Source organism: Tursiops truncatus, chromosome 13, assembly GCF_011762595.2.
Source record: "Tursiops truncatus isolate mTurTru1 chromosome 13, mTurTru1.mat.Y, whole genome shotgun sequence".
In the NCBI taxonomy this organism is placed as follows: Eukaryota; Metazoa; Chordata; class Mammalia; order Artiodactyla; family Delphinidae; genus Tursiops; species Tursiops truncatus.
Window position 1 is genome coordinate 66,029,259 of NC_047046.1, and position 26,191 is coordinate 66,055,449.

At 41.1% G+C, this 26,191-nt stretch overlaps 1 protein-coding gene across 3 annotated transcripts in view; it reads left to right on the forward strand.

Annotated features, from left to right (window-relative positions):
- Positions 1 to 8,205, forward strand: part of SMAD4 (SMAD family member 4) — a 58,165-nt gene extending 49,960 nt beyond the window's left edge. For 2 of the 3 annotated variants that reach the window (XM_019937064.3, XM_019937066.3), the window contains exons 11-12: positions 2,104 to 2,242; positions 3,731 to 8,205. In XM_019937064.3, coding sequence (XP_019792623.1) covers positions 2,104 to 2,242; positions 3,731 to 3,942 — 351 coding nt within the window. In that variant the 3' untranslated portion in view covers positions 3,943 to 8,205. Of the gene's footprint in view, positions 1 to 2,103; positions 2,243 to 2,776; positions 2,890 to 3,730 lie in introns of all 3 variants that reach the window. The other variant, XR_012325414.1, reaches the window with a different exon arrangement.
- Positions 8,206 to 26,191: the final 17,986 nt, after the last annotated feature.

Here is a 26,191-nt window from a genome sequence, read left to right on the forward strand (position 1 = left end):
AAAAGGTAAAACTATGGAGACGGTAAGAAGATGAGTGGTTTCCAGGGATAGAGAGGAGGGAAGAACTCATAGGCAGTGCGCAGAGGATTTTTAGGGTAGTGAAAGTACTCTGTATGGCACTACAACGTTGGATACGTGTCGTTATACATTTGTCTAAACCCATAGAATTATAAAACCAAGAGTTACCCTAATGTAGCCTGTGATTTGGAGTGATAACGGTGTGTCAGGGTAGGTTCATCGATGTAGCAGGGGCACCACTGTGGTGCGGGGCGTTGACGGTGGGGGAGGCTGTGATTGAGTAGGGAGGCAGAGCTCACTTTACTTTTTACCCAGTTTTATCTTGAGCCTAAAACTGCTCTAAAAAATAAGATTTGTTAGTTTCTTTCTTTAAAAAGAAGTGGTTGTAGAGCTATTTGGCATTTCAAATATTTGAGTCCCACTTTGTACTGTGCTAGGTGATGCCTTCTAAGAGGTCAGAGAGCCCAGTGGAAAATTTAAGAATCTAATGGACTCTTGGGAATCTTGAAAAAACAGTGGGTTTTGTTCTGGGCATTGTGGGATTTCTGATTTCCAGACCTGACTTTGTCATGCTTTCTGTTCTGAAGCCTTTTAGGACTGATAGTTTGGTCAGGTAATAAATACATCTATTTGTGACAAATTTCTAACTCTTCAGAGAATGGGATAGTCTTAAGTTTTGTCCGTCATTGATGCTGGAAGATTGGCATTGAGTAGAGAAATAAGTAAATAGGAATGTGGTTTGCTGTTTGGAGAGGGTTCTCTTGTTTATTGTTGTTGTATGCTCTTATGTTTCATGTAAATACCATGGCTAAAGACAGTCAGAATTTTTCAGGCATCTGAAAACTAATGGTTTGGGTTTCAAACCTGTTGTTTATCTGATAAAGTACTATGTTATGCGTTCTTTGATTTCTTTTATTGTCAGGGATAATTATGCTTGCTTATATTTGGGTTTTGTGCATACTAGAAGGATTTTTTTTAATGTAATTTACTCTTGACAAAGGAATATAGTCACATGGTTCAGAAATTAAAATGATATAAAAAAAGTGCATTGAGCAGTCTTGCTTCTACTCTGTCCTTGTTTTCCTTTCTTGCAACTTCTAAGATGATCACTCTGCTTGTGTAATCTTCCAGTGCTTTAAAAAATGCCAGCCCTTGGCATGGCTGATAAAGAACATTGAAATTACTTATGAACTCCTTAACTTATCCTGAAAGGTCAATGGCTACATGGGAGGCCAAAACTAAAATAAAATATAATAAGTAACATTTATTGACAGCTTACTGTATACTATGCCAAGTTTATAACAACCTTATAAAAAAGCATGTACACTTAGCATTCCCATTTTATAGATAAGAAAATTGAGGCCTCAGAGAGGTTAAGAAATTTAACCCATGTAGGTAACAGGTATCAGTGATAGGATTCAAAGCTAAGCATTTTTTTTTTTATCACGAGCATACAGAAAGTAATGAGAAACTAGTTAATGAAATCCCATGTATCTATCACTGAGATTCAGTAGTTGTTAAGATTTTACATTTACTTGATCTATTCTTTTTCCTCTGTTTCTAAAGTATTTTAAAACAAGTCCTAAATATCATGTTATTTTGCTCCTATGGATTAAAGTGTGCATCTCTGAGAAATGTAGTTGTTTTCTTATATAGTGACAGTGCCTTTTATTCACTCCTCCAAATAGAATGATAAAGAAAAGAAGTTGGCCATATGATCTAGGCCATCGATTCAGCCTAAAGAAAACTCTCAGCAATTTGGTTATGAAAGGGAGGGATGATTTCTTAACTGTTCATTTTACACAGTGGTGTGGTTTTTCACAAGGACAATAATGGCTGCCCCACACTGAACTCTAGATAAAGGATACAGAGAGCTGTGGCAGCCAAAGCTGTCCTCATAGTGAAATGTGCCTCTTGGTGAGCTTCAAGCCACCTTTCCTAAGAACTACATATACATAAAAAATTAAAATTTTGAATTCTTTAATTCTGAGAGCTGAATTAAGCTATGAGTTTTATGCATTGGTTTTTGATGTATGGAATATTTTCTGCTGGACTCATGGCATGAGACTTATACTTTTTTTTAAGGTCTTTGATTTGCGTCAGTGTCATCGTCAGATGCAACAACAGGCAGCTACTGCACAAGCTGCAGCAGCTGCCCAGGCAGCAGCCGTGGCAGGAAACATCCCTGGCCCCGGATCAGTAGGTGGAATAGCCCCAGCTATCAGTAAGTATACTTTTGATTTTTTTTTTTTTAAAGTGCAATAGTTGGCGTTTTATCTTGATTGACTCAGTTGATTAGTTAATTTAAGCAATAATAGAAATTAAAGTTCTTTTTACTGGGATAACATTTTTGAATTTGTAAACAAAAAAAAGAAAACTGTTATTCTGTAATAGTTGCCCTTTGTCTAGGACCCTGTGTTCATTCTTTTTGTATCAAAAAAGGGAGTATGGGATAAAGGAGAAAGGGGGTTATTATATTATATTGATCAGTCTCCCCCTTTTTTTGCTGATGCTTTTAATTCTTGCCTCACCAGCCAGGGTGGGTTGAGATCACCGACATGCTTTGCTTTATTCTAGAAGGAAAGCATATTTCAGTTTCAGAGTTAGGCACCTCTCCAGTTTTTTCTTAAGTATGCTAAGCATGGAGAGAAAACTAAGTAAGGGTGGTATTTTGGTAACTTGTAGACTTTTTTTTAATTTTAGGGTAAAATTGAACTGTGTGCCAGGTTTCACACTGATGGGGAATTTTTTACTGCAGAGTTAAACTCCTGACTATAGACTTTTATGATGGAAACACGTGGCACCCATCTTCCACGTCTGAAGGCATAACTAGTGATTCATTCAACCCCTGTTCTTAACCTCTTCAGTGTGGTAAGCAAATCACACTGGCTAAGAAAACTGCAGTGGCCCTGCAGGTTTCTCTACAGTACATAACAAATTCCTCCCATTAGTTTCATTGTAATATTGATGAATGCAGATTGACTATATGACTGTATGTTCTGGAAAATTAGATGCAGAGTCTCCGTTGTGACTTATGTTCAGGAGTTTACAATTTAGAGGTAGATAAGGCATACTCATTTAGAAAATTTTATTTTTTAAAAGATTTGGGCATCTAAACCATTAATTTGCTAGTTTTGATGTTATAAACATGCTTTTACTAAAGAATCCAGATCTATTATTAAATTTTTCATTCTCATCTACTGCTCCCTGTTGAGTAATTACGTATTATCTCTGTTACATTGTGAAACTGAGAGACAGACATCATCTGGGTCATCCAAGAAGTCTTAGTGGAACCAGGACTGTTAACTGTCTCATTATTAGTCATGTCTTACTCTGAACTAGACTGTTTAGACAGACAGTAAGGTTCTTAGAACCAACCTGTAGACATGCACTACCTCTTAAAAACAAGTTGTTTTTTATTCCTTCACCTCCACTTCTAAAGAGAAAAACAGGTGGGGTGTTGGTGGATTGTGGTAATTCATAATTGATGGTAGCTAGAAGACCCATGTGGAATGTAGGTGGTCTTTACCAAAAGTTTTCAGTCCCTGTTGATAAAGTATATATCTACACTTACTTTTTGGAACCTTGACAGAGAAGTTATATGCTGGGGAGAATGAAGTAAAGAAAGCTAATCACCTTATTAATGTAAGATTTAGGGAGGATGGGAAGAGATCAGCTGTCCCTCTGACGTCATCTAAATCTTTTCTGTTAGGTTTGTCAGCTGCTGCTGGAATCGGTGTTGATGACCTTCGTCGTTTATGCATACTCAGGATGAGTTTTGTGAAAGGCTGGGGGCCTGATTACCCAAGACAGAGCATCAAGGAAACACCTTGCTGGATTGAGATTCACTTACACCGGGCCCTCCAGCTCCTAGATGAAGTACTTCACACCATGCCTATTGCCGACCCACAGCCTTTAGACTGAGGTCTTTTAACTTAATGTTGGGGCCCTTAACATTATCAGGATGGTGGACTATAAAATGCAATCCTGTTTATAATCTGAAGATATATTTCACTTTTGTTCTGCTTTATCTTTTCATAAGGGGTTGAAAAATGTGTTTGCTGCCTTGCTCCTAGCAGACAGAAACTGGATTAAAACAATTTTTTTTTTCCTATTTAGAACTTTTCAGGCATGGCTCAGAGCTTGAAGATCAGGAAAAACACATTCTTATTAAATCTTCACCAGTTATGTATGAAGGAATCATTCCAATGCTGGAAAATTTAGCCCTTTAAAATGTTTTAGAGCCTTTTATATGCAGAACATTGATATGTGTGTTATTCTACAGAATAAATTCAATATTGCTGATTTTAAAGGCAGAGAAGTTCTCAAAGTTAATTCACCTATATTATCTTGTGTGTGAGTTGTTATTGTTGAACATACTTTACTCCAAAATATTGTGCCATGCGGGTGAGTTAATTTTACCAAGAGCAACTTTACTCTGTGTTTAAAAAAGAAGATAGTAATGTATTATAACCTTTTATGCAAATGTTTTTTTCAAGTTAAACTAGTGAAGATGATTTCAATTCAGATTGTCTTGCGACTTCAATTTTCTTTTGCCAAGGCAAAACACTAATCTCTGTATATTGAGAATTCCTTAAAATTACCAAAGGAATATCACTTAAAATTACATTTGTTATCTTTGTTGGATAACTATTTATCATGAAATCTACTTTAGCCCTGTTAAACAGTAGATGTATTCTATATTTCTAGGCACAGGGTTGGTTACTAAGAAGCCTAGAGGAGGAATTTCTTTCCTTCATTAACATAGGGAAAGGTTTTGTATTTTTAAAAACACTAAAAGCAGTGTCACTCCATCTAATATCTTAACCATTCTGCAAAGGTGGCAGTGCTTAAACTAAATAATGAATATTTTGGGAATTGCTAAATTCTGTGTTAAATACAGTGCAGAATAAGGGAAACATTACCGTTCATAATAGGTAGTTTGGATATTTTTGTACTTGATTTGATGTGTGACTTTTTTTTCGTATACTGTTTAAGTCATGTATGTTATGACATTGTTTAAAATTCAGTTTTTGTATCTTGGGGCAAGACTGCAAACTTTTTTATACCTTTTGGTTATTCTAAGCCCTTTGCCATCAATGATCATATCAATTGGCAGTGACTTTGTATAGAGAATTTAAGTAGAAAAGTTGCAAATGTATTGACTGTACCACAGATAAAATATGTATGCTTTTTACTTAGCTAGTAGCATAAATAAAACTGAATCTCAACATGCAAAGTTGAATTCTAGGTTTGATTTTTAAGTTTTTTTTCTTTTGCACTTTTGAGTCCAACCTTAGTGGCGAGACACCTTCTACTAAGTGACAGGCAAACAGCCAGTACTATTGGGCAGCTTTGGTTTTTTTCTCCCACTCTACCAGGACTTCCCTATGGACATTATGTATCAAGTGTAGGGTTGGTTATTTTTTTAACTTTTATTTTACTGTAGCAAAACTAGGCCTGATTGTCTATAAGATAAGTAGATTGTCTACAGGATAAATAGTGTGAAATAAATCAAGGATTATCTTTCAGATGTTTTTGCTTTCTTCATGGAGGGCCTTTCTAAGTGTAATAAGATTATTTCAGGTGTGTTACAAGTTTGAGACATGAGAAACACTTAATGCATGATAGTCATCCTTATATCAACTTAAATCAACAAATCTTCTACTTCTTTGCTTAGGTCTTCTTAGTAAGACCGTCCTAGAAACCACTGAGTTTGCTTATTGCTGTGATTTAAACATATCTTGATCCAAGCTACTTGTATTTTGTTTTTTAAAATAACATTTCTACCAACTCATTTATACTCTTGAGTACTTACAGATACTTCTGTTAAAGACCTAATCTTAATCTGTAAAGTTTGGTGATTTTACGTTTTATTGGCAGATTTTTTAAAAGGTATCTTCATTCTCTAGAAATTTTTTACTTAGGTCTGTTTTATTGTGAATGAAGAATAGGAGCAAGAGGGGAGAGAGTTTTAGAATAACAGATTTTAAAAATCGAGGATGTTAGATTAGAACCACAAGCATGCTATGATATAATCCATTGCCTCCTATTCTACTTTAAAGAAGGTTTACATGTTTAATCATCTAGGGAAAGTATTGTGGAAAATATTTGCTAAGTAGTCTGTCTTTCAGGCCAAGCCACCCACTTTGGTTTCCTTTTGCAAAGAGCCATAAAAATACGACAAGTACATAGAAGTACTTCTAGTTATTAATTGCTTTATACTTGTGCCTAGGTTCAGTCACATGCTTTTGAGAAAACATCTAGTATGTTATAATCAGTTATTTCTGAGGGCTTATAGTTGTTGAACAGTATTTACGTTTCTTAGAGGTAGTCATCTTTGATGAGTAAGACTAAAAGAATCACAGTGTTTAAGATTTTATGGCTATTTTAAGAGTAGAATAGTGTCCACAGTTCTTGGAATCTGATTGCTCTGAGTATATGGTTCTGGGTGTGTTTTCTCTAGCTAGTTCATATCTCAGAGACTCTCAGAATATTGAATTTCAGTGGAAGCTGAGAGAGAGATGAACCAGGTTTGTACCTTTATAATCAATCCAGTATGAGGCCCATTCCACTTTTGTCTAGTGCCTTTCAGTGCATTATCAAAGGGAAATCCTTAAATCCAAAATGGTGTTGCCTTTATTTTCCAGGGAGTAGATTCTTTTGTGGGATATAGTCTGTCATTTTTTATAGTATACTACCCCTGGTATACAAAGATAATGATAATAAATCACTGCCATATAACCTTGTTTTTCTAGAAGCATGGCTCGTTTGTATTGACCTAATAGGCAAATAGGTTGCCTGTCCCATTCCTCCTGTAAACATTGTAGGTTTACAGGTTGAGTGACCTGGCTTAGGGATAACCATACTCAGAATACCCAAATAAAATGAACACATATGAGCTGTGTTGTATTTCAAAGTTAAAAATCCACTTTCGTGTGGAAGGGTGTAGTGTAGAGAGGGGGTATTTGTAATAGAACATTGAAGGCAAAATAAAATGTCCTGTCTTCCAGATGATAAATATCTTATTTCGAAAGTTTATTGCAGTTGTCTTTTTGACCATGCCCATCTGAAGAAGGGAAATTTTACATGTTCCATGGTGCTCCTTAAGTATATGTGGAGGTTAAAGAATATATGGTGAAGTATTTCGATTCCTGGTTTGGTGGTAACTAGTTAGTAGTTACTAGCTATTATGCAAAATCAGATTAGTTCAGAACCTCTTTGAGAGCCTTTTGGAAGAAGAAGTTTTATTCTCAGTAAGGCAGAATAATCCTTTTTGTTGATAGTTTCTATAGGTTGCTCCCTCCATCATTGAGTCATTTTGCTGGCATTTAATAATAGCAGATTGGGAAAATGGTGAATTTTAGGTTACTGGGGTAAATGAGTATATGAAAGCAATTACCTGTATGTAAAGTCAGTTAACAACTCTTTTGTGGATGGGGTTTGGCTAAGACTAGCAGATAGAAAAAATGCTTTTTTTTTTTTCCTTCCTAAAGGCAGAACCCATTGTTGCGGATAGCTATCTGTAAATAATCACCTAAGTCCTCCTTTGCAAGATTATTGAAGATGGGGTATGAGAATCTTGTGTGCAACCTTTCTATTTTTTCCTCACAACTAGATAATTTCTTTTCTCCTAAGATATATCAGGAAGGATGTAAAAAGTTAGTGGCCTTATTCATAGCATCCTCAGGCCCAGCCTTGTCTGTAAGCACTTGTCCCAGTGTTGCTAGGTTGTTTATCTTATTTATCTGGTATCACTGTGGAATGGAATTTTCTGCATAATCCAAACTTGCCTTATTTAAACAGTAAAACTTTTTTTACTTTGGCCATTTTTTTGGGTGGAGTTATTTGATATGTATATTAGAGAACATACTAGATACAGTGTTTCTTTTGTGCCTCCTGTCTTGTAGACTTTAGAGGCTGCTAAGACATGTGGGACTGTTTTACCTGCACTAAATGGTCGCAGACTCCTATGGTTTGGAATGTTTGTTTTGGTATACTCCCCCCGCCCCTTTAATGACAGCAACCACTTCCTGTGTGTTACTAGTATACCTCCCCTTAGTTCCTTCTTCCCTTTCTGATTCATTTTCCCGACTGGGCAAGGAAGCCAGATAACCATACTTATTAGAACTTTCTTTAAAACACCAGGGCAAACTGGGACAGGACCCAAGGAAGTTTCCTGTAAAGTATTGAAAAGAACTTCACTGCTTTGGCATTTGATATCAGTTTGACTGCTTAGTGTGCTTCCTGATTCTTGCTGAGTTTCAGGTAGTTCAGATAGAGAGAAATGAGTCATATTCATAATTTTCCCCTTTGAAAGGTTTAGTTGCTTCCACTTGAATGCTGCTCAAACAAATACTGGGGTTACAAGGGTTGGTTACTAAGTTAGCATCAATAGCCAGAGGCAATACCATTACCTAGAGGACACCAGCAAAAAGAAAAAGAACAGCAAAAAAAATAAAAACCTTGGAAAATGAGGGGGTCATTTTGTTTTGTTTTGGTGTCCCCTTTTTGAGTCCTATCTTCTGGCCTTCCTCCTCTACAGATATTTTTGACCTTTAGGTGCCTTTATGAGAATTGAGGGTCTGATATCCTGCCCCAAGGAGTAGCTAAAGTGATTGCTGATGTTTTCAGGGATTTTAACATCAGACTTGAATGAGTGAATGAACCTTTTTTTCTTTTCCTTTCATCATCTTTTTTTTTTTTTTAAATGTAGGAAGAACTAAGGAGAAAACTCTAGTGAAGACAATCATTTCTCTCTATTGATGCGGATAATTTTCAGCTTATTTCAGATGCTTTCTCAATAGGTCTCAGAACTAGCGTTCTTGTTCAACCTGAAACTAGTAGTGGCTCTGGGCTGGGGCCAGACAGTTGCACTCTCTAGTTTGCGCTCTGCCACTAATTTGATGTATGACCTTGGGCAAGTCATTTACCTTCTTTGGGCCTCAGTTGCCTCATCTGTAAAATGAGGGAGTTGGACTAGATGAGTTCTTCCAGCTCTGAAGTTTAAGTGACCTTGCCTACCTTGCAGCAGTTTTTGATTTCTTCCTTACCTTTGGTCTGCTGTCTGAGGGGGCTTTTTACTTATTTCCACATTATTCAAATGAGACTAGGCTTGATATTTTATTACTGTTCTGTGGACAAGAAGTTACATAATATGTCCTTAAAACTTAAATTCAACCAAAGGCCTAGCACCGCCTTGGGGGCTGCAATAAATACTTAAAAAAAAAAAAATGGAGAAAAGCCTTTATCTTATTTTCCCATCATCTCTATTCAAGGTGTATTAAGGCTTTTTTTGGAGTCATGATATTCTACCTTTTGGGTTGGTATGTGTGTGACACCATCCTCTTAAGTACTGTGTGCTGGTAATTTTTTCATTAAAATGGATTGAAAACTTACTGTAAATGCCTAATGGTTATTAGAGGTCATTGCTTTGGGTCTTTGGTTTCTTAACTCTTCTATTCTGAAAACAGGGAAATTCCCTTGAACTGTGTCAATTAAAATGGTTTATATGACTCAAGAAATTAATACCAGTGGATGATTATTCACTTTATTTTTGGCTCTTTTTAGGTCCATTTTGATTAGAAGACTTTTGGCTGGAGCATTCCTTTCAGAGTTCTCTTCCAGCCTATCCTTGGATGAGTATAATTAATGGACTTGGCTTTTTCAAGGACCTTGAGAACCTTCCTTGGGGGGTGGGTCAAGGGTAGGGGATTGGGGAGTCCTGGTAGAGGCCAGCTCTGTGGTAGCTGGAAAGGAAGGAATGAAACCAGCTGCTGTTGCTGTGGCTGCTTGTCATTGATAGAAGGACTCATGGGCTTGGATTGGTTAAAAGGCCAAACACAGAGTCAGCAAACTTCTTCCAAGTTGGGTTCTGGCCGATGCCTTGGACATGTGATTTAAGGGAAAAGTGTGAAAGCTCCTGGATGATGAAAACCTGGTGAGCTGCAGAACCATTTGGAGGAGGTGACTAGGGGTTGGGAACAGATTTGGTGATAGTACTTCCCAACTCTGTCTCCTTCTCGGAAGTCAGAGGAATGCAGCTATGCCAAAACTCACAGAAGAGCCACATTTAACCTCTGCTTTTGGGGAAACTGGTTAGCTAAGGCTGGTAGTTCCTTTGTGGCTTTTTGTATACTTTTGCCTGGTTGAAGTCTGTGGCTAAAAAATAGTTGAACCTTTCCTGAGAACTCTGTAACAAAGTATGTTTTTGATTAAAAGAGAAAGCCAATTAAATCATTATGTGCTCATTCTTTTTCTTAAAGCCTGTGGGTGTTTTAGATCTAGAAAGAATTTCTAATCACGTAGCGAATTCTCAGACTTGAGGACATTTTCCTTCATTGCTTTGTGACAATTGAAATGGGAACTACAGCATTTCAAATATGACCATGGGAGAACTGTCCCCATTCTTATCTCATTTCTAAAAGGAGAGAGTGGAATGATGGTGGTTGAAGAGGTGGGTACTAGGGAATTATGAGAACCAAGATGCTTAAAGGAGAGACAGAAATTGGAAATTGGAGACTGACCCTATCATTGCCCATCTAAGGATAAAGAAAGCTATTCCCCCCTAGCTGCCTCCTTTATGAAATGAGGGGTCAGTGTGGGGCAGGGGGTGGTCAGGTAAGGTTTTTCTTTGGCAATGGCTTGTAAAAAAAAAATCACGACCAAATCAGAATTTTCTTTCTGGTCTTGCTGATGTGAGTTCCAGAGACATTTATCAGGCCGAGAGACTCATTCTCGCCTGACCTAAAATTCACAGTATTTTAAGCTGAACTTGGAGAGGGTTGTTGATTGGCATGCTGTTGAGGGGAAAAAAACGAAACACAAAAAGCATTCCTTTGTGGAACTCTTCAGGAGTAAGGGCAGTTTTGTGTATTCTTCATCTCTCTCTGCCCTCTGCTTTTGACCCTTGATTCTTTGTGCTTTATTCCATCTCCTGCCTTATCACAGCTCCCACAAATGACAACCTGAAAAGTCCCAACTCCTCTTCAAACCCTTCTCACCCTGTCTTCTCACTGTGATAAATTGTAGTGCCCTTTACCCTCAGCCCCTTCTGTTCTAAAAGAACAATTCTTTTAGTTCTGGCCCTACTTTGGGGATGGCATCTACTTCTTTATTTTGATGTAGTCCTTTTGGGCCAGACAGATGGACAGGATGGGTTCAGGGAATTTGTCACCAGCAGACCTACCCTAAAAGAATGATGCTTAAAGGAGTTTCTCTAAACAGAAAGGAAATGATAAAAGAAGAAAGGTAATATCAAGAAGAAATTAAAAATATGGTAAGCAAAATAATATATATGGTAAGCAAAAATATGTGTTAATACATAAATCTCATCTTGAGTTTTCTAAATTATGTTTGCTAGTTGAAGCAAAAATTGCAACACTACCTAAGGTGATTCTAAATGTATACAGAGTAAATATTTAAAACTATGAAAAAGCTAACCAAAGAGATAAACTCAGAAATACTATAGATAAATCAAAATGGAATTCTAAAACATGTTCAGTAACTCACAATGAGGCAGGGCAGAAAAGAAAACAAGCAAAAAAACAGAACAAAGAGAAAATGTTTTTAAAAATGTCAGACTTACTATCTAACATATTAATGATTATATTAAATGTAAATGGTTTAAATATACTAATTAAAAGACAGATATTGGTAGACTGTATTAAGAAACATGATCCAACTATATACTGTCTACAAGAAACTTCAAATATAACAATATAGGCAATCTGAAAGAAAAAGGTTTATAGGAAAATATATATTAGGTAAACAGTCAAAGAAAAGCAAGATTGGCTATGTTAGTATCAGATAAAGTAGATTTAAGAGCAAAGAAAAATGCCAGAGATAGAGAGGGACAGTATGTAATGATAAAGAGTTAATTCGTCAAGACACAGTTAATCCTAAGTGTGTATACACCAAGCAACAGAGCAAAAAATGGGAAGCAAAAAATGATAGAATTGAATGGAGAAATATATCCACAACCATAGTTGGGGACTTCAACATAGCTTTTTAAACAGTTGATAGAATAGTTAAAATCATCAAGGATATAGAAGAACTCAACACCACCATCAACCAATATGATCTAACTGACATTTATAGAACAAGTCATCCAAAAACAGCAAAATACTGTGCTTTTCAAGTGCAAACAGAACATATACTAAGATAGACTCAAAACTTAATGAATTTAAAAGAATTGAAATCATATAAAGTGTTCTCCAACCACAGTGGAATCAAACAAAAAATCAGTAATAGAGAGATAACAGGAAAATCTCCAAGCACTTAGAAACTAAACAGTATATTTCTAAACCATGGGTTAAAGAGGAAGTCTCAAGGGAAATTTTTAAAAAATACACTGAACTGAATGAGAAATGAAAACATCAACATCTGTGGGATTCAGTTAAAGCAGCGCTGAAAGGGAAATTTATAGCACTAAATGCAAACATTAGAGAAAAAGAAAAAAAATCTCAAATCAGTACTTTAAAGCTTCCACTTCAAACACTTAGAAAAACCCAAAGCAAGCAGAAGGAAGGAAATAAATTTGGAGCAGAAATCAGTACAATTGAAACAAAACCAACAGAGAAAATCAATGAAACAAAGAACAGGTTCTTTGGAAAGATCAGTAATATCAACAAACCGCTACCAAGACTGACAGAAAAAGACAAGACACAAATTACCAATATGGGGAATAAAATGGGATATCACTACAGCCACTATAGACATCAAAAGGATAAGAAGGGAATACTAAGATAACTTTACACACACAAATTTGACAACTTAGATGAAATTGACCAATTTGTTGAAAAACACAAATTACCAGAACTCACCCAACATGAAATCGATTATTTAATAGCCTTATAGCTATTAAGGAAATGGAAATAATTTTAAAATCCCTGAAAAGAAATCTCCAGTCCCCAGATGGTTTCACTGAAGATTCTACCAAAGAAGAGTTAATACTAATTACACAATATTATCCAGAAAATAGAAGAGAATGCTTCCCCATTCATTTTATGAAGCTAGTATTACCCTGATACAAAACCAGACGAAGATGATACCAAAAAAAAAACCAGACCAATATCCCTCATGAATATATATGCAAAAATCCTTAACAAAATATTAGCAAATAGAATTCAGCAACATACAAAAAATTATACACCATGACCAAATGGAGTTTATTTTAGGAATGCCAGCCTGGTTCAGTATTTGAAAATCAATCTAACTACCACATTATCAGGCTAAAGAAGAAAAATATCTCAACATCCTACACCCATTCATGATAAAAACTCAGAAAATAGGAACAGAGGGGAAATTCCTCATTTTAATAAAGCACATCTACAAAAAAACCTACAGCTAACATAATACTAAATGGTGAGAAACTAAATGCTTTCCACCTAGGATTGGGAACAAATCAAGGATGTCTACTCTCACAACTCTTATTCAGCACAGTGCTGAAAGTTTTAGCCAGTGTAATAAAGCAAGAAAAGGAAATAAAAGGCATACAGATTGGGAAGGAAGAAGTAAAACAATCCCTATTTGTAGATGACATGATTGTCTACATAGAAATTCCCAAGGAATGTATTTAAAAACTAGAACTAATAAGTGAGTCTACTGAGGTCGCTGAATACTAGATTTACGTACAAAAGTCAACGGTAGTTTTATCATAAGCAATGACCATGTGGATGCTGAAATTAAAATACAATACTGTTTACAATCACTTGAAAAAGAAAGGTGTAATCTAACAAAACATGTATAGGACTTGTATGCTGAAAACTACAAATGCTGATGAAATAAATTGAAAAACGTCTAAATGGAGGAACATGCTGTGTGTTCATGGATTGGAACACTCAATAGAGTAAATATGTCAATTCTCCCTAGATTGATATACAGGTTTAATGCAGTTCCTGTCAAAATCCCAGCAAGATTTTTTCTCGTAGATATAGGTAAGATTATTCTAAAATGCACATGGAAAGGCAAACCAGAAGGTAAGACAATTTTGATAAAAGAATAAAGTAGGAAGAGTTAGTTTACTCAAATTCAAGACATTATAAATATAGTGTATGTGTGTGTGTATACTGAATGTGTGTGTGTGTGTGTGTGTGTGTGTGTGTGTGTATATATATAATTACTGTATATTGATTACTGTAGTGGAGACTGTGGTATTGGAGGAACAGACACACAAATCAGTAAGATGGAATAGAGAACCCAGAAGTAGACCCACAGAAATATGCACAACTGACTTTTAACAAAGGTGCAAAAGCAATTCAATGGAGAAATGATAGTTTTTTCACCAAATGGTGATGGAGAAGCTGGACACACATAGACAAGGAAACGGACCTTGACCCAAGTTTTATACTTTATATGTAAATTAACTAAAAATGAATCACAGACTTAACATGTAAAACCTAAAGTTATAAAACTTTTAGAAAAAAATCTTTGGGATCTAGGATTAAGCAAGAAGTTCTTAGACTTGACACCAAAATCAAAATCCATAAATGGAAAATTTGATAAATTGGATTCTGTCAAGATTGAAAATATTTGCTCTGTGAAAGACCCTATTAAGAGAATGAAATGACAATATCTAGAATATATAAAGAATTCTCAAAACTCAGTAATAAAAAAAACAAATAATACCATTAGAAAATGGGCATAAGAAATGAGACATTTCGCTGAAGAGGATATAAGGTGGCATATAAGTACATGAAAAGGTACTCAACATCACCAGCCATTAGAGAAATGCAAATTAAAACCACAATGAGATATCGTTATACACCTGTAATGGGTAAAATAAAAGTACATCATATGCTAACGGGGATGCAGAGAAAGTGGACCACACATACATTGCTGGTGGGGATGTAAAATGTTACAACCGCTCTGGAAAACACTTGGGCAGTTTCTCTTTAAAAAACCGAACATGCAACTAATCACAAATTCCAACTGCACTCCTGGGCATTTATCCCAGAGAACTGAAAAGTCATGTTCACACAAAAAAACTGTACCTGAATGTTTATAGCAGCGTTATTTGTAATAGCTGAAAACTGGAAACAACCCAAATGTTCTTCAAGAGACAAATGGTTAAACAAACTGTGATACATCTACACCATGGAATACTACTCAGGAATAAAAAGGAAAAAACGATACATGCACATCTAGATGGATCTCCAGAGTACGCTGCTGAGTAAAAGAAGACAATTCCTCCAAATTACAAATTATTCCAATTATAGAACATTCTTGAAATGACAAAAGTACAGAAATGAAGAGCAGATTAGTGGTTGCTAGAGGCCAAGGTTGGAGGTCAGTGGGTGTACAGCAGAAAGGTAACAGAGGGATCATTGTAGTGATGGAAATGTGCATCTTGACTGTACAGTTGACCTTGGACAACCCGGGGGGCAAGGGGTGCCGACCCTTTAGCAGTGGAAAATTTGTGTATCACTTTACTGTCCCCACAAGTTCTGCACCTGTGCATTCAATCAACTGCATGTAAGTGGACCAGCGCAGGTTAACCTGTGTTGTTCAAGGGTCAACTGTATTAATGTGGATAACCCGGTGTGGAATGCTCTATAATTTAGCAAGATGTTACTGCTGAGGAATCTCCGTATCATTTCTTTTTTTTTTTTTTTTTGCAGTACACGGGCCTCTCACTGTTGTGGCCTCTCCCGTTGCAGAGCACAGGCTCCGGACGCGCAGGCTCAGCGGCCATGGCTCACAGGCCCAGCTGCTCCGCAGCATGTGGGATCTTCCCGGACCGGGACACGAACCCGTGTCCCCTGCATCGGCAGGCGGACTCTCAACCACTGCGCCACCAGGGAAGCCCTCTGTATCATTTCTTACAACTGCATGTGACTCTATAATTTTCTCAAAATCAAAAGTTTAATCTTAAAAAAAGTCATACTATGAGGCTTACAATGAAAGACAGGTCTCTCTTTCTCGAACCCTAACCCTAACCCTCACCCCTCTCTACTCCCATTCCTGTTTCTTAGCTCTTTTTCTGGGTTTACCTCCATCTTTCTAAATCGCATACTTGCGTTGCCATTTCTTGGTTTAAAAAAAATTTTTTTAGACATCCACTGACTTCCTACTCTGAAAAATGAGGATTTGGCTCTCTCACACTATCACTACCACCATTATTTCCCATTCACTGATAGAATTAAGTCATAACTTTGATTAATTCAGTATTCATAGCTGAGACACTTGGTGCGTATTTTCTTTCTTGGATAATTTATTTTTGGCTTTTGCTTTTTTCCTGGAAATTAATTGCCTCAGTATTTTAATGTGCACATTTGCTTAGTCTATGTGTCTCTTACTTTAGCCTCCAACTTTGCAAAAGAACGATGAAATTCCTTTTATTATGGTCAGTCACATCAGATAACCTTTTAGTTCCATTAATTAGTTACTTTTCTGGAGGTGGCCTGTTTTACTGCTCCAGTGTGAACGAGGCCTGACCCCACTGCTAGTGTCATCCATGGACATCTTTTCACTGTTAGCGATAGGATTCTTGAGGATTACTTGGAATCAGAAGGTGAAGGTAGGAGGAGGGGGATATGACACTGTAGTGAGTTGCTGGTGAAAACCCTAGAGAAGTGGGCAAAGCTGAAGTCACCCCTCACACAGACGCTTAACAGAATATGCAGGATGGGATTTAGAATAGGTCAGGCAGCCACACAGCTAGCTGACGGGACCGGGATGCAAGGGTTCCAGGAGGAATGGAATCCATCCCACTGGTCCTGGCAGCAGTGACAGCTGGCATTATCAGCTTGGAATCAGAGCAGCCTGGTATGGCATCTAACCCATCCTCAAACCGGAAGTCAGGACTGCCACCCGTGCACGGTCCACGGCACACTGTCCAGTGCTTATTAGTTGTGTGCTTCCCAAGACACCTTAGAACTTTGCAAACATCCCCATTTGCTATAGTTCTTGGCAGTAAAACTTTTAAGTAAATTAAAGTAGTACCATGTACTATTCAATCAATGAAAAGGAATGAATATAATATACAAGATACATGGAGTATAATGAGAAAATGAACACCCACAGACTCACTCCCCACATTCAGAACTAGCACAGTTGTGTCAGGAACAACCTTTTACAAATCTCATATGAGGTTGGGTGCCCAGGGCTGCTGGGACCTTGGGGAAAACTTTAGTTGAGGCAAAACTTGCAGGATTGCCATGGCACACAGCCGGCTGCCACAGCTGCCATCTCAGGCAGCTCGGGTCACAGAAACAGGACGAGGGCAGGGCCGGGACCCCTGCGACTGCTGCCGTCCCCTCTGGTGTTCCCATAGGACACAGCCCGAGGAAGCCCATCTTGGCTGTGCAGCATCCCTTCAGACCTCCCGTTTGCTAGAGGGGACTGTCCTCAGGTGAGCCGGAGGTCTCTCCAGCCACACCGGGTTCTCACACTTTACACTTCGTGTTCCACACACGAAATCTAGCCCTCAGCTGTATGTTTTAGGTGCTCAGTGAGATGTGTTGATTGGTGGACTGCCAATCATAAGGGATAAGGGATAAGCTGGGATAAGCTGCATCCCTCTCAGTTCTGTGCTGCTTTCATTCGAGGCTGATCTCCAGGAACTCGAACTTGCTCCTCTGGGGCTGTTCTCCCTGAATGATGTTATCAGCAGGTTCTTCAGGACACTCTAGAACTGCTTGGGGAGTGAGCCCTGAGAAGCTGTCCTCCAAGTCCACCGCAGCTCATCACGGTGCTGCCCGGAGGCTCTGGCTCTGAAGAGAAAGGGATGCTCTGATATGTTCCTCCAGACCGTGAGCAATCCTGGGAAACAGAGTGTCCCGGGGCCTGCAGGTCTCACAGCCCTGTGGCTATGGGGCAGGGCACCCCTCACTTCCTACCTTTATGATGGCTCTTCCATGCTAAGCCTCTCTTCTGAAAATCCCTCAATCACTGAGCAATCCCTCTCGCTCTGAGCCTCTAGTTTATTAGCCTCTAGTTTATTCTACCCCGTTTAACACTTGTGTAATACTATCTTCTTTGTTCCCTCATATATGTATGGTGACGATTTTCTCCCAACCTGCAACTCGCCTTTTCATGTTCTTAATAGTGTCTTTCAAAGAGCAGTTCAAAATTTTGATTACATCAAAGTTATTGTTTTTCATTTATTGTTTATGTTATTTGTGTCCTAAGAATTCTTTGCCTACCTCATAATCATGAAGATTTTCTCTTTTCTTGTAGAAGTTTTATAGTTTTAGTTTTTACATTTAGGTATGTGATACATTTCAAGTTGATCTTTATGTGTGCTGTAAGGGAAGGGTCAAGGTTTTTCCCTATTAGAATATCCAATTGTCCAAGCACCATTTATTGAAAAGTCTTTCTGTTTCACCCATTAAATTATTTTGACATCTTTGTAAAAAATTAATTAACTTTACAGTAGAGAAACCTGACAAATTTTACCGCAGCCCGGTGATCAAGGTTCATGTAAACAGTGATAAAATCATGTTGATGCTCTGTGCCCTTGACATAATGTGATGAAAATGGTACTTTACATCTTTGATCTTCTTCCCAGTCTCATCATGAGAAAAACATCAGAAATCCCAACTGAGGCACATTCTACAAAATACCAGTACTCTGCAAAACTGTCAAGGTCATCAAAAACAAGGAAAGTCTGAGAAACAGTCACAACCAAGAGGAGCCTAAGAATACATTATGAGTAAATAGAATGTGGGATCCTGGGTGGGCTCCTGGGACAGAAAAGGGACACTAGGGAAAATCTAAAGAAATCTGAATAAAGTATGGACTTAGTAATATTAATGTATCAATATCATTTCATTAATTGCAACAAATGTACCATTATAATATAAGATGTTAATAGCAAGGGAAACTGGGTGTGGACTGTATGGGAACTCTTTGAACTATCTGTACATCTAAACAAAAATAGTAATTTACCGTGTTTTCTTTTCACTTTGTAATTTTTATTTTACATTTATTGGAAGAATTTATTTAGATGTTTACACAAAGTTTTTCTGGTATCATAGCTCATGTCCATCCAATAAATGGAAAATATAAATAAAATAAGTTGGTTTAGTTGTTTGCTAAAATTACTGAATGTTTAGAATCTGACTCTTCCGAATCCCTTCTGACCCTGAATTGCCCATGACTGTTTTTATATACTGTGTCCTCTTTACACCATCGAGAGCCTTGTGATGCAGCATTTCTTAAAAGACCACTTCACTATCGTCTCAGGGAGTTTCCTCTAAGTTGTTAACATGCATTCTGCAAGTTTTGATGCTGGTACTTTCTTCGTCTGACAAGAAGTTAACAAAGTTTCCAGGCAACAGACAGCATTCATGTTTCTTCACCAAATCGCCCTTTAAGGGTTTGTGACATTTTGAGGGTTCACGTATACTCAGGGAATATAGGCAGTGGGCCAATAGCACTTCACATGTCACTGATTATAAGGTGACTTCCGATTTTCAGAGATGTTGAAATGTGATAAAATACATGTCTCAGAAAAATTGAAAATATATGTTAGTATTTTGCAACTTTCTGTTCTCATCCAGTGATATGTGCACATCTTTTTATGTTAGTTTATATAGACCTGCCTTGTTTTAATATAACAGCTGCAACATTCCATAGTGTGGATATCCCACAATTTATCTAACCACTGTTCTAATATGGATATCTGACTTTTCAGAATATTATGAAAATGCTACAATAAATGTCTTTCACAGGGCTTTTTGAATATTTCTCTAGGATAGATATTTAGAAGTAGAATTGTTGGATTAAAGAGTTTGCCCATTTAAAATTTTATTTTATTTTATTTTTTGCCTGCACCACGCGCTTGTGGGATATTAGTTCCCCGACCACGGATTGAACCTGGGCCCCCAGCAGTGGAAGTGCAGAGTTCTAACTACTGGACTGCCAGGGAATTCCCAGTTTAAAATTTTAAATTGTCCCCCAGAAGTCCTTATCATTTTGCAGTCCCAACAAATGAGTATTAGAGTTCCCTCACCTTTGCCCACTTTGGATATTATCAACTTACAAATTGTGTCAGTCACACTGGGTTAAGGGTGATGTATTACTATTATTTTATTTTTTGTTTTCCTGATTATTAGTAAGTTTAGAAGCTTTTCATATGTTTATGGCTTGTTTATTTTTTCGGTGAATTGTAATTTTAAATTTATTAGTATAAGATTTTATATATCTGGACCTGGATATTTATCCTTTGCCTGTTATGTATGTGTAAATGATTTCTTCCAGGCTGATTCTTGCTTTTAGTTGTGTTATTGGTCCCAATGTCTAATTGAAGTTTTGAATTAATGTAGTTAAATTTCTCAGAAACTTCCTTTACAGCTTTCTGTGTTTTATGTTTTGCTTAGGAAAGTCTTCCCTACTCAAGGGTTACAAAAGCCCGAGGGGCATTTGTGGGAAAGGCAGGCACCCCTTGAGTGTGTGAACTGAGAGGCAGCCCCAGGAAAGGCGAGCTGGAGCTGGACTGTGATGAGGCTTAAGGACCAGGCAGAGGAGTCTGGACTTCAGTGAGTACGCGAGGTCAGCCTGACCTATTTTGACATTAGAATGCTTCTTGCCACTGCCAGGGAGGGAGAGGCTATATTCCAAGTTAATATTTCATTTTAACACCTAACATGAAAAAGAAACAGAGGCACTTAAGCCTGGAGTAAACACAGTCGTACCGTGACAACAAAAGCACCACTGATGGACTAATAAAAAGGGAAAGGGGGGGCTTCCCTGGTGGCGCAGTGGTTGGGGGTCCGCCTGCCGATTTAGGGGACGAGGGTTCGTGCCCCGGTCTGGGAGGATCCCACGTACCGCGGAGCGGCTGGGCCCGTGAGCCATGGCCGCTGAGCCTGTGCGTCCAGAGCCTGTGCTCCGCGACGGGAGATGCCACAGCGGTGAGAGGCCCGTGTACCAAAAAAAAAAAAAAAAAAAAAAAACGGGAAAGGAACCAGGGGTGAAACGAGTACATCTTTGCAGCGTGTAAGGCAGCACCTCATAAACACTGCCAACCTTTTGCTTGCTGTGACAAACCAAGCCCCGGGAGCTTCAGTTTAAATTGAGAAACAGACCACAAGCAAATTGCCCTTAACAGTTGTTCTAGGTTGGATTGTGTCTTCCAAAAAGATATATTGAAGTTCTAATCCCTGGCACCTGTGAACATGACCTTATTTGGAAATAGGGGCTTTGGGTGGGACCCTGTGAAGTCGGAGGCAGAGACTGGAGTGATGCATCTACCAGCCAAGGAAGGCTAGGATTGCCAGCCACCACCCGAAACTGGAAGAGGCAAGGAAGGCTCCTCTTACTTGGGAGCACGGCAGGGCCCACACCTTGATTTTGGGCTTGCGGCCCCCAGAACTGTGAGAGAGTAAGTTTCTGCTGGGTTTTTTTGTTGGTTTTTTTTTTGCGGTACGCAGGCCTCTCGCTATTTTGGCCTCTCCCGTTGGGGAGCACAGGCTCCGGACGCGCAGGTTCAGCGGCCATGGCTCACGGGCCCAGCCGCTCTGCAGCATGTGGGATCCTTCCGGACCGGGGCACGAACCTGTGTCCCCTGCATCGGCAGGCGGACTCTCAACCACTGCGCCACCAGGGAAGCCCAGTTTCTGCTGTTTTAAGCCATCTGGTTTGTGGCACTTTGTTACAGCAGCTCTAGGAAATTAACACAACATTCATTCCTTGATTTTTGAAACAGGTAAGGCATGCCCACTGAACTGGCCTGTGCTGGAGGCCTCGGGCGGCTCTCGGAGGGGTGAGATGGTGGCAGCACAGGACGAGTGGGAGATGGTGCCTTCCTGCCCTGGCAGGTTGGATTCTCCATGGAGAAGTTAGTTTGAGGCAAGCCCAGGCCATGTTGCAGTGTCCCTAGGGGGACCTTCTGAGAACCAGAGCCTCAGTCTGGAGGACAAAGGCTGAGAGGCAGATGCGGTGGGATGAGAGCATGTCTGCGATTCTGCCAGGACAGGGTTAGGGCTGGGGGGCCTGCTGATCATCTCCTGGGGCTCGGGAGGCTCATTTCCTTGGTACATTGATGATCGGCAAATAGGAGCACTCAGAAGGAGGGTGGTGACGTGCAAAATCTACCACCGAGGGTGAAAACACTACTGCAGCGGCACCCTGTGCACCCGTGACTGGCCGACACCTGGAGACCGGGGAGGTAGTGGTTCGAGTGTCTCGGCATCATCAGACCCGCCCGTGGTTACTCATTGTTGCATTTTCGGCAACTTCTCTAACTTCTTTAAGCTTCAGTCTCTTTATCTGTAAAGCACTGACAGGCATACTTAAGGTCTTAGGTTTGATGTGAGGATAAATTGAGAAAAATGTATGTGAAGTACTTAACAATGTGCCTGCTGCCAGGAAGGGGTTGATAGAGCTTAGCAGCCATCATCTTCACCATCATCATCACCATTATCATCATCATCATCTTCACCATCATCAATCATCACCATCATCACCCTCATCATCATCACCATCATCACCATCATCATCATCATCGTTATGATTATCATCAGAGCCGTAATGGAAAACTGGTGTGTTTGGGGGCTGCCCCCTCACCATTGAAATGTACGGGCCTATCAACGTGCCCGGGGAAGGCGGGCTGTTGGGGGCCCTCATTAGGCACCTGGGGACTCCCGCCCTCCCCCAGGCATGCCCCGTCACCTCTGGGGTGTCCGGACGCCGACCGGTAGCCGGGTACAGGCATGGGGGGGAAGCGGACTGCAGTCCGGGGTGTGGCGAGTCCGGGCCTGCAGGCCGCTGGGATCCTGGGAGGGGCGGAGGGAGCGGGGCGTGGGGCCTCGGGGAAGGCGGGGCCGACGCGGGGCGAAGCCGCGGGGAGCCGCGGGGGCCCAGGGCGAGGGGTCGGGAGGTGCACTCGGGCTTTCCGCTTCCCACGACGACCGCTAGGGGTCGCCAACGCCCCGCGCAGCGCCCTCCTCGGTGCCGCCTCCCCTCCGCCCCGCTCCTCCCGGCTCCTCCCAGGTGAGTCGCCGGCCTGCGAGGAGGACGCGCCCGTTCCAGCTCCGAGCCGCTTGCCTGGTACCCAAGCCCGAGGGCGGAGCCGGGAACCGGACTAACACCGGTGGTCCTGTCCCTAGATTTCGGGTATTAGGGTTCTTTAATTCGATGTCGCAAGGACTCCGGGAGACAGCCTAGGACGGCTGTCGTTTTCGTCCACAAAGAGCCTCGATCTTGCGGAGGAACTAAGCCAGGCCCTCGTTTGCTCAGAATCTGGGGTCTGAGGCTGAAGGTCGGCCGGCATCCTGAGCTCCTTCCCTTCCTGGACCTGAATGGAAGCTTCCCCCTTGATGCAAACGGCTTGGCGCTCAAAGCATCGGAAGGATGCTTGGTACCCATCAGGCCCCCAAAGTGCTCCCGTTACTGAAAGGTTGGGGGAACACCCCCCCGTCCCCGGCCTGAGCCCGGGGAGCCACAGTCCAAAGAGGAAGTTCTAGGGCCAGGCCCCGGAGGCACGAACATAACAACAACAGTAATAATAGCAACAGCTAACACTGAGTCAGCACTTACTATGTGCCAGGCACCGTTCTGAACTCGTTAACTGTAGTTACTCATTTAATCCTCACAAACATTTTCCAAGGGAATATTATCACTGTTTCACAGATGAGGAAAGTGAGGCATAGAGATCTTAAATCTCTCAGGGTCTCAGTTTCCTGAAAATTCAACGCTTTTGAAGGAAAGTAACCCACCAGGTTAGTCATCAATTATTTTACTGAAATAGCAGCCAATTCATGGTAAGTGGAAAAGTGTAGGGGTGAGACCAGAAAAATGTGTTTTCTGGATGCGCTGCCGCGGGACAATTGCGTTAAAGAAAAATTGCTGAAGAACCTAGAGGAGAAACGGCTGCTAAAGGAGCTGCCCGTGAATTTTTCTCTTAAGGCGCCTCCTGGTGGGAAGGGCAGTCAAGGCTGCCGCCTTAGCAAAGTCCCTTGAAGGTCAGCCTTGGAAGGGATGTGTTCCCAGCCTGGTGAGGGAAATACCAGTTTTGCCCTAAGTGTGAGAACCTCTCGGTGTGGGCAAGAGGCAGGGTGACATGAAGCTGGAGGGGACAATCATTGAGTCACCTTCCCGACTGATGGCCCATTGAGAGGCCACTAAACAGAGGACTGTGTGGGCATTTGTGGCATGTGAACCACGTGGCACAGGCGATGTCGGGCAGAGGTGGAACTGGAGGGGCAGGTAAGCAGTGGCTTGAAGCAGTCCCAGGACTGCTAACGGTGTCAGAAACTCCATCACCAGAGAGAAGAGGACGTGGCACAAGGCTAGGTCCCAATTTTGCCCCCCTCTGAACATAGAAAATTCTTCCCGGTGCTGAGACAAGCCCTGCCTCCCAGTAAGTTCCTTCCAGGCCCAGAGCCCTGGTTCCCCCAGGGAGGGCGTCTAATGCCCCAGGATGAATGAGCTCATCAGATACTTTCCAGTGTGTGGGTGGGGGGATCCCTGGGGCCTCTGGAGGAGGGTGCTGGCCCTGTTTCAGAGCTGCCTTTGCAGTTGGAGCTCAAACCACCACCATGGCTGTGGGAGCACTGTCACAAGAGTCCTCACACCACCTTTTTGGGTCAACAAATAGCTGTTCAGTCCATTTGTCCTTGAGAATGATGTACCCCCATAGTAGGAGGAAGGGGCATTCAAGGCTATTGTTACAGAAGAGCCTGGCCCCCCAGTACGATTGCCAACTCCAGGGCACGAGTATCATGTCTCATGCTGCTGCTCTAAGGGTTGCGGTCTGTACTCAGCCTCCTGGTGTGGTTCTCACCCACCACGTGTTGACTTCAGCTTCTTCCCAAAGAAAGAAGCTGCCCTTGTTTGGGCCCAGTCCCTGCCCCCCATGCTAGCCATAAACAATGCAGTGTCAAGCACTGGGTGGTGTTTTTTATTTGTTTGTTTGTTTGTTTTTGCGGTACGTGGGCCTCTCACTGTTGTGGCCTCTCCCGTTGCGGAGCACAGGCTCCGGACACGCAGGCTCAGCGGCCATGGCTCACAGGCCCAGCCACTCCACGGCATGTGGGATCTTCCCAGACTGGGGCACAAACCCGTGTCCCCTGCATCGGCAGGAGGACTCTCAACCACTGCGCCAACAGGGAAGCCCTGGGTAGCGTTTTATAAAGTTTATTTAATAATGTAGTAGAAAGGACAAGAGCTTTGAAGTCAGACCCACTTGTAAATATCTCACTGTTTATCAGCTAAAATATTAGGGCAAGTTTCCTCATCTATAAATAGTGGTGGTGGTAATGGTGGGGAATGAAAACTGTATTGTTGGACATTGAGAAGATGAAAAGAACACCCATGGTGAGACTTCACAAACGGGAGACAGAGGCAACCCAGGCCCCCGATTCTTCAGTGGTGGTGTCTCCAGCAGGATTTCAGATTCTGCCCCCTAACAGCCCCGCTGCCCCAGGGCCTTTGCTTGGCCTCAGAAGCACTCTTGTGATGTGCCATTCCCCACTGCTGCAGGCCTTTGCCTGAGCTAGTCCCAGAAGGACAGCCCTCAGCTCTATGGGATTACATGAGGGGCAATGTGGGAAGTAATTTAGAGAGAAAAGAAAATTTTAAAGTAACAGCAGCTAATACTTTGGAGGGGAGTCTAAAAAGTCAGATGATTAAGTCTGGGAAGAAAAAGACTAAAAAGAACTGAAGAAAGAGACTGAGACTAAGAATTCAGGTCAGAAAGGGGAGAATTTCCAGCAGAGGGAAGCGTGGGTGTGGGGAGCTCGAGGGGCTCAGGGGTGCTCTTCAGCGAGAACTCTGCAGCCAGACGGCTCGGGTCTCATCCTAGCTCTTGCATTTGCAAGCTTGGTCTTCGTCCATCTGTGCCTCACTTTCCTTATCTGTAGAATCACACCCCTCGGAGGGCTGTTACAAGGATGAAATGAATTCGCGTGTATGCATCACTCAGCGTAGTGCCTGACTGGTGGTGAGCGCTAGCTAGTGTTATTTTTCCTTTGAAATGAAAACTTAGAGAATTGGGGAACATGAGTGAGGGCTGAAGGGGTCCATAGGGACACCTAGTCTAGCCATTTATTATTTTTTTTTTTTGGCTGTACATGGGCCTCTCACTGCTGCGGCCTCTCCCGTTGCAGAACACAGGCTCCGGACGTGCAGGCCCAGCGGCCACGGCTCACAGGCCCAGCCGCTCCACAGCATGTGGGATCCTCCCGGACCAGGGCATGAACCTGCGTCCCCTGCATTGGCAGGCGGA